This window comes from Chiloscyllium plagiosum, unplaced genomic scaffold (genome assembly GCF_037043375.1).
Source record: "Chiloscyllium plagiosum isolate Xiang-an unplaced genomic scaffold, Cpla_swu_hap1 HiC_scaffold_1, whole genome shotgun sequence".
NCBI lineage: Eukaryota > Metazoa > Chordata > Chondrichthyes > Orectolobiformes > Hemiscylliidae > Chiloscyllium > Chiloscyllium plagiosum.
In genome coordinates, this window is record NW_028270139.1 from 171,644,415 (window position 1) to 171,656,531 (window position 12,117).

Consider the following 12,117-nt stretch of genomic DNA (forward strand, 5'->3'; position numbering starts at 1 on the left):
TGAAGAGAGACTGGATCAGTTATATTCACTGGAGTTTAAAAGTACCTCAAAAGCATAAAATTGGATTAGGAGAAAGTGAGCATTGCAGATGCTGGAGATCAGAGTCAAAGAGTATGTTGCTGGAAAAACACAGCCAGTCAGACAGCATCCACAGAGCAGGAGAATCGATGTTATGAGCATAAACTCTTCATCAGGAATGAATCATGAAGATTCCTGATGGAGAGCTTATGCTCGAAACATTGATTCTCCTGCTCCTCGGATGCTGCCGGGCTGGCTGTGTTTTTCCAGCAACACACTGAGTTAGATGATCAGCCATGATAAGATTGAATGGCGGATACCCACATCCCATGGATGAATACAAAGAAACAGAAAATGTAATGTCCTTCCTTTTAATTTTCATATACATTCATGGGATGTGGGTATTGCTGGCTGGCCAGCATTTAACGCTTGTCCCTAGTTGCAGTTGGGAAGGTGTTGGCAAGCTGCCTCTTGAACCGCTGCAATCCGTGTGTTTTAGTTTGACCCACAATGCCTTGAGGGAAGGAATTCCAGGATTTTGACCCAGTGACATGAAGAAATCCACTTGTCGTGGATATCCTTTGGATTGAGATAAAGGCTTAGATTTCCTCTTATTTGATATTATAACAGTTGTGTCTCTTTTCCCAGTCTTACTGAAAGATCACCCAAATGAAATGTTAACTATTGTTCTCTTATAGGTTTAAGGTGAGACGGGAAAGATTTAAAAAGGACCTGAGATTTGACTTTTTTATGCCGAGGATGGTGCATGTTAGGAACAAGCTGCCAGAAGAAGTGGTGGAAGTTGGTACAATTACAACAATTAAAAAGCCATCTAGATGGGTACATGAATAGGAACGTTCAGATGGATATGGATCAAATACTGGCAAATTGGGTGAAGTCAGATTGGAATGTCTGGTCGGTGCAGACATGTTGGACCGAAGGGTCTGTTCCCATGCTGTATGAGTCTATCACTCTCCACAGGATGTTGTCAAACCTGCATATTTCAAGCATTTTATTTTCATCCTTCCAACATTTGACAGTCCTCAGAGTACAAGCGACAGTGAAAGTATGAAGCTTGTAGGTGGCGGGTTTCCGATATACCTGCGAGGGGCAGCTCAGTAGCTCTATGGTTAGCACTGCTGCCTCACTGCGTCAGTGACCCAGATTCGATTCCAGCCTCGGGCAACTGTCTGTGTGGAGTTTGCACATTGTCCCTGTGTCTGCGTGGGTTTTCTCCGGATGCTCTGGTTTCCTCCCACAATTCAGAGATGTGCAGGTTAGGGTAAATTGACCATGCCAAATTGCCCAAAGTGTTCAGGGATACGTAAGTTAGGGGTATTAGTCAGGAGTAAATATAGGGGAATAGGTTTGGGTGAGATACTCTTCAGAGGGTCAGTGTGGACTTGTTGGGCCTAAGGGCCTGTTTCCATACCGTGGGGATTCTAATTAAAAAAATCTAATAATGTAATTCCTTGTCCTTCGAGATGGTAGTGATCATAAATTTGGAAGGTGCTGTCTGAGGATCTTCCGTGAATTCCTGCAGTATATCTGGTACACACTGTTGTTACTGAGTGGAGGGAGTGTATGTTTGTGGAGGGAGTGCCAATTCAGTGGCTGCTTTCTCCTGAATGATATCAAGCTTTTTGAGTGTTCTTGGAGCTGTATCCAGGCAGACAGGGTGTATTGCATCACTGTCCTGATGGACAGACTTTGGGAACAAGATTAGAGTGGTGCTGGAAAAGCACAGCTAGGCAGGTAGCATCTGAGGAGCAGGAAAATCGCTGTTTCAGGCAAAAGCTCTTCATCAGGAATGAGTCAAGAGGTGATCTACCCACTGCTGGTTATCTACCCTCTGGCCAGCTTTGTAGCCATTGTATTCATTTTGCTATTCCAGTCGAGTTTCTGGTCAATGATAATACCAAAGATGTTGATAGTAGTCTTTCACTGATTGCAATGCCATTGAATATCAAGATGCGATGGGTAGATGCTCTCTGGGTGGACATGATCATTGCCCGGCATTTGGGTGGCTCACATGTTACTTGCCATTTTACAGCCCAAGCCTCAATATTGTCCCAGGAGGACAACATGCAGTGTTCAAGACCCTTTCAGGATTTCACTGATGACAGAGATCAGTAAAAGACTTTGGGTTTTCTTCAGTGTTATATGCTTATTTACATCCTAATATATTTTCTGTCCTTCTAACCTCCTCTCAGTTCTCACTCCTAAATATTATAATCAGAATGATATTGCCCAACGGCTTTTCACAATTTTTGAATATATTCCTCACCCAAGTCCTGCTTCCATGATGCAGTAGCCAGCGAACCTGTCTGCGCATTTACATTTCCGAGCAGAATCATCATGTCTCATCTGAAAATTGTGTCCCATTTCATGCGCAAGGATCACAGAAGCGACCAAATAGCTGGGCCGGTTGTCCTGAGAGGAAAGAGGAAAAATAAAGTCTGTAGAGATTTTATTAGCTTCAAGGAAAAGGTTCATATAATTGCCAAAAACATGATTGGCTTGAAGATTGAGAACTGGGATAGTGTTGGCTCACAATGGATAGAAACGCCCAATAACGTATACTTCCCGGAGTTTGCCTGATGCAGAGAGCAAATATGCCCACATAGAAATGGAAGGTTTTACAGTTATCTTTGGTGTAAGAAAGTTCCATAAATATCTTTATGAATGTAATAGTAACGGACCACCAACTGATACTAGGATTACTGGAAGGCCAAGGCCTCGCCACACATACAGCTTCAGGTCAAATTCAATGGTGAGCTCTCATTCTAATTGGGTCCAATTACAAGGTGAAACACAATCGAGGAGGCCCAGTAGCAAATGCGGATGCCTTAGCCCACCTCTCACTGGGTGATTCACCAGAAAGAGTCCATTCTGATTTTAAGATTTCTGGCCACCCTTCCAGTCACCACAGACAATATCAGACTGTGGGCGCAAAAAGATCCCATCTGGCAAAACCCAACCATATTAATCGATTTATTGTGGTCACATGTACTGAGATACATTGTACAGTATTGCTTTGCAGGCTATTCAGGCAGATCTACCATACAAAGTCTATCAGGGTGGCAGAACACTGTGCAGAATGCAATGTTACAACCACAGAGAAGGTGCAGAGAGAGAGATCAGAATTAACATTGGAGAGGTCTGTTCAAAAGACAGATACAAACAGGGAAGAACCTGTTCTTAAATCTGTTCATATGTGTATTCAAACTTTTATTTTTTCTGCCCAGCAGAAGAGGGTAGAAGCAAGTGTTACCAGGGTCGGAGGGATCTTTGATTATGTTGGTTGCTTTCCCTATGCTGCAGGAAATATAGATAGAGGGTCACAAAGACCCTCTCTCACACACAAGTTCTCCCCCTCATACGCATACACATACACTCACACACGCAATCTCTCACAGACTTATACCCCTTTACACTCACACACATACGCATACATATACGCACCCTCTCTCACAGACACTCATGCCCCCCGGACACACACACCCATGTGTACACCTGCACATATAAGTTTGTGAGGTGAATTTGTACTTGCAGAGTTACATTTTATTTTGCTCAAAAACTGTATGAATCCACGTAAGATTCTGTAAATCCCTTTTTTGATTAGAATCAGTCTGAATACTGGGGCACAGACAGCCACACACAGGGCATCTCACACCTTCAATGCATTATCTGGGCTAACATGGCACCAATTGTCAAAGTTCACTTGAGAATGTAACTTTAAGCAAGTTCTGAAATTTACAATTGAAAGAACTGAAACCAACATGCCCATTCTAAAAGATGAGAGACTAAACAAACAATCCAGGTCTTTTTCAATACATCATTTCAGTTACCTCACACTGTAAACTTTTGCTATAAATTCTGTGTCCTACGATCTTATACTCCACAACCACCTGATGAAGGAGCAACACTCTGAAAGCTAGTGCTTCCAATTAAACCTGTTGGACTATAACCTGGTATTGTGAGATTTTTAACTTTGTACACCCAGTTCTATATCAGCATCTCCAAATCAGTTTTAACATAGCTATGGGAAAAAATAGGACAGGTCCAAGGGTTAAGGTGCTAAACTGGAACGTGGCCAATTTTGGGGCCATTGAGCAAGAACTAGCAAAGGTTGAGTGGTTGAGTCTGTTTGAAGAAAAGAGAATAATTGGAAAATGGGTGGCTTTTAAAAGTGTTATATCAAGATCCAGGGACAGTACGTCCCTGTTAGAGTGAAGGAAAAAGCTAGCAGGTTTAGGGACTAGTAACTGAACTCCAGGATGAACATTTCCCATCAACCACCACTCTATGTCTTCTTTCAGCTCGCCAATTTCTGATGCAAACTGCTAAATCACCTTCAATCCCATGGATCCATATTTTCTGAAATAGCCTACCATGGGGAACCTTATCAAATGCCTTACTGAAATCCATATACACCACATCAACCACTTTACCCTCATGCACCTGTTTGGTCACGATCTCATAGAACTCAATAAGCTTTACAGATTCTAGGTAACATCAATAGTGTGCCTTCAGTGATCTGACCCATCATTTCAGCCTGCTCCTGCCCAATGAACTCACCTCCACCTACCTTGATACTGTTCTATCCCCCGATCCAGGAACTCCCCACATACGTTCGAGACATCACCCACGCCCTCCACGTTTCCCCAGCCCCCAAAGCCTCCTCCCACTTCCTCCAGACCAAAGGGGTAGCCATGGGCACACGTATGGGCCCCAGCTATGCCTGTTTCTTTGTTGGCTACGTAGAGCAGTTGATCTTCCATAATTACACCGGCACCACTCCCCACCTCTTCCTCCGCTACATTGATGACTGCATTGGCGCCACCTCGTGCTCCCACGAGGAGGTTGAGCAATTCATCAACTTCACCAACACATTCCACCCTGACCTTAAATTTACCTGGACCATCTCTGACACCTCCCTCCCCTTCCTGGACCTCTCCATTTCCATCAGTGACGACCGACTTGACACTGACATTTTCTACAAACCCACCGACTCCCACAGCTACCTGGATTATACCTCTTCCCACCCTACATAGAACATAGAACATAGAACAATACAGGACAGAACAGGCCCTTCGGCCCACGATGTTGTGCCGAACCTCTAACCTAGATTAAGTACCCATCCATGTACCTATCCAAATGCCGCTTAAAGGTCGCCAATGATTCCGACTCTACCACTCCCACGGGCAGCGCATTCCATGCCCCCACCACTCTCTGGGTAAAGAACCCACCCCTGACATCTCCCCTATACCTTCCACCCTTCACCTTAAATTTATGTCCCCTTGTAACACTCTGTTGTACCCGGGGAAAAAAGTTTCTGACTGTCTACTCTATCTATTCCTCTGATCATCTTATAAACCTCTATCAAGTCACCCCTCATCCTTCGCCGTTCCAACGAGAAAAGGCCGAGAACTCTCAACCTATCCTCGTATGACTTCCTCTCCATTCCAGGCAACATCCTGGTAAATCTTCTCTGCACCCTCTCCAAAGCTTCCACATCTTTCCTAAAGTGAGGCGACCAGAACTGCACACAGTACTCCAACTGTGGCCTAACCAAAGTCCTGTACAGCTGCAACATCACTTCACGACTCTTGAATTCAATCCCTCTGCAAATGAACGATAATACTCCATAGGCCTTCTTACAAACTCTATCCACCTGAGTGGCAACCTTCAAAGATCTATGTACATAGACCCCAAGATCCCTCTGTTCCTCCACCTGACTAAGAACCCTACCATTAACCCTGTATTCCGCATTCTTATTTGTTCTTCCAAAATGGACAACCTCACACTTGGCAGGGTTGAACTCCATCTGCCACTCCTCAGCCCAGCTCTGCATCATATCTAAGTCCCTCTGCAGCCGACAACAGCCCTCCTCACTGTCCACAACTCCACCTATCTTCGTATCATCTGCAAATTTACTGACCCACCCTTCGACTCCCTCATCTAAGTCATTAATAAAAATTACAAACAGCAGAGGACCCAGAACTGATCCCTGCGGAACTCCACTTGTAACTGGGCTCCAGGCTGAATATTTACCATCTACCACCACTCTCTGCCTTCGACCGGTTAGCCAGTTTTCTATCCAATTGGCCAAATTTCCCTCTATCCCATGCCTCCTGACTTTCCGCATAAGCCTACCATGGGGAACTTTATCAAATGCCTTACTAAAATCCATGTACACTACATCCACTGCTCTACCCTCATCCACATGCTTGGTCACCTCCTCGAAGAATTCAATAAGACTTGTAAGGCAAGACCTACCCTTCACAAATCCGTGCTGGCTGTCCCTAATCAAGCAGTGTCTTTCCAGATACTCATAAATCCTATCCCTCAGTACCCTTTCCATTACTTTGCCTACCACAGAAGTAAGACTAACAGGCCTGTAATTCCCGGGGTTATCCCTATTCCCTTTTTTGAACAGGGGCACAACATTCGCTACTCTCCAGTCCCCTGGTACCACCCCCGTTGCCAGTGAAGACGAGAAGATCATTGCCAACGGTACTGCAATTTCCTCTCTTGCTTCCCACATAATCCTAGGATATATCCCGTCAGGCCCGGGGGACTTGTCTATCCTCAAGTTGTTCAAAATGTCCAACACATCTTCCTTCCTAACAGGTATCTCTTCTAGCTTACCAGTCCATTTCACACTCTCCTCTTCTACAATACGGTCCCTCTCGTTCGTAAATACTGAAGAGAAGTACTTGTTCAAGACCTCTCCTATCTCTTCCGACTCAATACACAGTCTCCCACTACTGTCCTTGATCGGACCTACCCTCATTCTCGTCATTCTCAGGTTTCTCACATACGCATAAAATGCCTTAGGGTTATCCTTGATCCTATCCGCCAACGATTTTTCATGCCCTCTCTTAGCTCTCCTAATCCCTTTCTTCAGGTCCCTTCTGGCTATCCTGTATCCCTCCACTGCTCTGTCTGAATCCTGTTTCCTCAACCTTATGTAAGCCTCCTTCTTCCTCTTTACCAGACATTCAACCTCTCTCGTCAACCAAGGCTCCCTCACACGACCATTTCTTTCCTGCCTGATAGGTACATACATATCATGGACACGTCATATCTGCTCTTTGAAAAAGTTCCACATTTCCACCACATCCTTCCCTGACAGCCTATGCTCCCAACATATGCTCCTCAAATCCTGCCTTACAGCATCGTAATTTCCCTTCCCCCAATTATAAAATCTACCTTGTTGTGCGCACCTATCTCTCTCCATAACCAAGGTGAAAGTCACAGAATTGTGGTCACCATCACCAAAATGTTCACCAACTAACAAGCCCACCACTTGTCCCGGTTCATTACCGAGTACCAAATCCAATATGGCCTCCCCTCTGGTTGGACAATCTACATACTGCGTTAGAAAAGCTTCCTGGACACACTGCACAAACACCGCCCCATCCAATCTACTTGATCTAAAGAGCTTCCAATCAATATTTGGGAAGTTGAAGTCGCCCATGACTACGACCCTGTGGCTTCTGCACCTTTCCAAAATCTGTTTCCCAATCTGTTTCTCCACATCTCTGCTGCTACTGGGGGGCCTATAGTAAACACCCAACAAGGTGACTGCACCTTTCCTATTTCTGACTTCAGCCCATACTACCTCCAGAGGCAGATCCCCCTCAAACTTCCTTTCTGCAGCCGTTATACCATTTCTAATTAGCAATGCCACCCCCCCTCCTTTTTTCCCACCCTCCCTAATCTTACTGAAACACCTGTAACCAGGAACCTCCAACAGCCATTCCTGTCCCTCATCTATCCACGTTTCCGTGATGGCCACAACATCGTAGTCCCAGGTACCGATCCACGCCTTAAGTTCACCCACCTTATTTCTGATACTCCTTGCGTTGATGTATACGCACTTGAGCCCATCTCTGTGTCCGCACTAGTCCCTGTCAGTGCTACCTTCTCCACAGCCTCCCTACAGTCTTGGGCATCCTGACACACAGCTAGCTTACTTGCTGGACTACAAGTCCGGATCCCATCCCCCTGCCAAATTAGTTTAAACCCCCCCGAAGAGTGCTAGCAAACCTACCCCCCAGGATATTGGTGCCCTTCTGGTTCAGGTGCAACCCGTCCTGTTTGTACAGGTCCCACCTTCCCCAGAATGCAGTCCAATTGTCCAAATATCTGAAGCCCTCCCTCCTACACCAGCCTTGCAGCCACGTGTTCAACTGCACTCTCTCCCTATTCTTTGCCTCACTGTCACGTGGCACCGGCAACAACCCAGAGATGACGACTCTGTCTGTCCTAGCTTTTAGCTTCCAGCCTAACTCCTTGAGCTCTTGAATGACCTCCCCACCCCTCTTCCTACCTATGTCGTTGGTGCCAATGTGTACCACGACTTCTGGCTGCACACCCTCCCCCTTAAGGATTCTGAAGACACGGTCTGAGACGTCTCGGACCCTAGCACCCGGGAGGCAACAAACCATCCGTGAGTCTCGCCCATGTCCACAGAACCGCCTGTCCGTCCCTCTACCTCTTGCAAAAATGCCATCCCGTATTCCCAATTCCTCCGCCTCCGCCGTATCTGCTCCCAGGAGGAGCGGTTCCACTATAGAACACACCAGATGGCCTCCTTCTTTAGAGACCGCAATTTCCCTTCCCACGTGGTTAAAGATGCCCTCCAACGCATCTCATCCACATCCCGCATCTCCGCCCTCAGACCCAACCCCTCCAACCGCAACAAGGACAGAACGCCCCTGGTGCTCACCTTCCACCCTACCAACCTTCGCATAAACCAAATCATCCGCCGACATTTCCGCCACCTCCAAACAGACCCCACCACCAGGGATATATTTCCCTCCCCACCCCTCTCCGCCTTCCGCAAAGACCGTTCCCTCCGTGACTACCTGGTCAGGTCCACGCCCCCCTACGACCCACCCTCCCATCCTGGCACTTTCCCCTGCCTCCGCAGGAACTGTAAAACCTGCGCCCACACCTCCTCCCTCACCTCCATCCAAGGCCCTAAAGGAGCCTTCCACATCCATCAAAGTTTTACCTGCACATCCACTAATATCATCTATTGTATCCGTTGCTCCCGATGCGGTCTCCTCTACATTGGGGAGACTGGGCGCCTCCTAGCAGAGCGCTTTAGGGAACATCTCTGGGACACCCGCACCAATCAACCAAATCGCCCAGTGGCTCAACATTTCAACTCTCCCTCCCACTCTGCCGAGGATATGGAGGTGCTGGGCCTCCTCCACCGCCGCTCCCTCACCACCAGACGCCTGGAGGAAGAACGCCTCATCTTCCGCCTCGGAACACTTCAACCCCAGGGCATCAATGTGGATTTCAACAGTTTCCTCATTTCCCCTTCCCCCACCTCATCCTCGCTTCTAACCTCCAGCAACTCGATCCCCTGACCTGTCCGGACTTGTCCGACCTGCCCAGCTCCTTTTCCACCTATCCACTCCACCCTCTCCTCCCTGACCTATCACCTTCATCTCCTTCCCCACTGACCTATTGTACTCTAGGCCACTCTCTCCCCACCCCCACCCTCCTCTAGCTTATCTCTCCACGCTTCAGGCTCTCTGCCTTTATTCCTGATGAAGGGCTTTTGCCCGAAACGTCGATTTTGCCTGTCCTCGGATGCTGCCTGAATTGCTGTGCTCTTCCAGCACCACTGATCCAGAATCTGGTTTCCAGCACCTGCTGTCATTGTTTTTACCTCTTCACCATGAACATCCAATCCCTCTACACCTCCATTCGCCATGACTAAGGCCTCCTAGCTTTCCGTTTCTTCCTCTCCTGACGTCCTCATCAGTACCCTTCCACCGACACACTCATTAATTTGGCTGAACTGTTCGTCACCCTTAACAATTTCTCCTTCGAATCCTCCCACTTCCTCCAGACCAAAGGGGTAGCCATGGGCACCCATATGGGCCCCAGCTATGCCTATCTCTTTGTTGGCTACATAGAACAGTCCATCTTAAGTCGTTATACCAGCACCACTCCCCGCGTCTTCCTCCGCTACATTGACGACTGCTACAATCACCTCATGCTCCCGCGAGGAGGTTGATCAGTTCATCAACTTCACTAACACATTCCACCCTGACCTTAAATTCACCTGGACCATCTCTGACACCTCCCTCCCCTTCCTGGGCCTCTCCATCTCCATCAATGATGACTGACTCGACACACTTTTTTACAAACCCACCGACTCCCACTCCCACAGCTACCTGGATTACACCTCCTCCCACCCTACCTGCAAAAATGCCATCCTGTATTCCCAATTCCTCCGCTTCTGCCGTATCTGCTCCCAGGAGGAACAGTTCCACCACACAACACACCAGATGGCCTCCTTCTTTAAAGACTGCAATTTCCCCTCCCACGTGGTTGATGATGCCCTCATCCACTTCCTGCACCTCCGCCCCCACCCCTCTATCTGCAACAAGGACAGAACCCCCTTTTGTCCTCACCTTCCACCCCACTAAGCTCCGTATATCACATCATCCTCCATCATTTCCGCCACTTACAAACGGACCCCACCACCACGGATATATTTCCCTCCCTACCCCTATCCGCTTTCCATAAAGACCATTTCCTCTGCGACTCCCTCAGCAGGTCCTTGCCCCCCCCCCCCCAACAAGCCACCCTCCCATCCTGGCACCTTCCCCTGTCACCACAGGAATTGCAAAAACTGCACCCACACCTCCCCCCTCACCACCATCAAAGACCACAAAAGAGCTTCCACATCCATCAAAGTTTCACCTGCACTTCCTTGCTCCCGATATGGTCTCCTCTACATTGGTGAAACTGGACTCCTACTCACAGAACGCTTCAGACAGCCTCTCCGGGACACCCGCACCAACCAACCCCACTACCCCGTGGCCGAACACTTCAACTCCCCCTCCCACTCAGCCAAGGACATGCAGGTCCTAGGTCTCCTCCATCACCACTCCCTTACCACCCAACGCCTGGAGGAAGAACGCCTCATCTTCTGCCTCGGGACCCTCCAACCCCATGGCATCAATGTGGATTTCACTAGTTTCCTCAGTCCCCTTCCCACCTTACCCCAGTTCCAATCTTCCAGCTCAGCACCGCCCTCATGACCTGTCCCACCTGTCCATCTTCCTTCCCACCTATCCGCTCCATCCTCCCGTCCGACCTATCACCTTTACCCCCATCTCCATCCATCTATTGCACTTTCAGTTACCTTCCCCCCCAGCCCCGCCCCACTCCCATTTATCTTTCCACCCCTGAGGTTCCCAGCCTCATTTCTGATGAAGGGCTCCAGCCCGAAACATCGATTCTCCTGCTCCTCGAATGCTGCCTGACCTGCTGTGCTTTTCCAGCACCACACTCTCAACTCACCAACCTTAAGTGCATTTAGATAGTCGTTAGTTAGACATATGGATGAAAATAGAATAGTGTAGGATAGATAGGCTTCAAATTGGTTCCACAGGTCAGTGCAACATCGAGGGCCGAAGGGCCTGTACTGCGCTGTAATGTTCTATGTTCTATGTGCAGATTAGGTGAATTGGCCAGGTTAAATTGTCCATAGTGTTTACAGATGTGTAGGTTAGGTGCTTAATGTAGCGGTGTGGGTCTGGGTGGGTTACTGTTCAGAGGGTCGGTGTGGACCTTTAGGGCCAAAGGGCTTGTTTCCACACTGTAGGGATTCTATGATTACCCAGTGATGTACGGGCAGAAGACTGAAAAAAAGCAAAGGCTAGATCCAGTTGCTCATAGTAGACAAAGGCTAGTTGCATGTGCAGTGATAACAATTGCTCTGTTAATTGATGTTGATTCACGTTTATTTTAAGCTTTGTTGAAGTAAAAGTTCTGGTCAATCTTAGATGAGAGCAGGGTGTTACAATCCACAGTGAGTAAGAAAATCGAAGAGTGAGAGAATACTCACTGAGTTTACTCCTCCAGAAAGTCTTGTTGAACACATAGTACCTAAAGGTGCCAAACCTACAACACCTTCGTCAAAACGGCCCCCTCTGTAAAAGAGAAATCACCATTAACAGAACACTGTCCTAGACTCAAGAAATACTGACAGAGCATTCATCTTTTGTAAAGGCCAAGGAGTTCCTGCAGTTTTTGCGTGTAAGTCATGACTTGTGC

At 47.6% G+C, this 12,117-nt stretch overlaps 1 protein-coding gene across 1 annotated transcript in view; it reads right to left on the reverse strand.

The window, feature by feature from the left end:
- Positions 1–12,117, reverse strand: part of LOC122548889 (disintegrin and metalloproteinase domain-containing protein 12) — a 257,353-nt gene that overhangs the window by 110,127 nt on the left and 135,109 nt on the right. Inside the window, exons 10-11 of the mRNA XM_087992297.1 lie at positions 11,909–11,993; positions 2,306–2,451 (exon numbers count right to left, since the gene is read on the reverse strand). Of these exons, the coding sequence (XP_087848423.1) occupies positions 2,306–2,451; positions 11,909–11,993 (231 nt within the window). The remainder of the gene's footprint in view (positions 1–2,305; positions 2,452–11,908; positions 11,994–12,117) is intronic.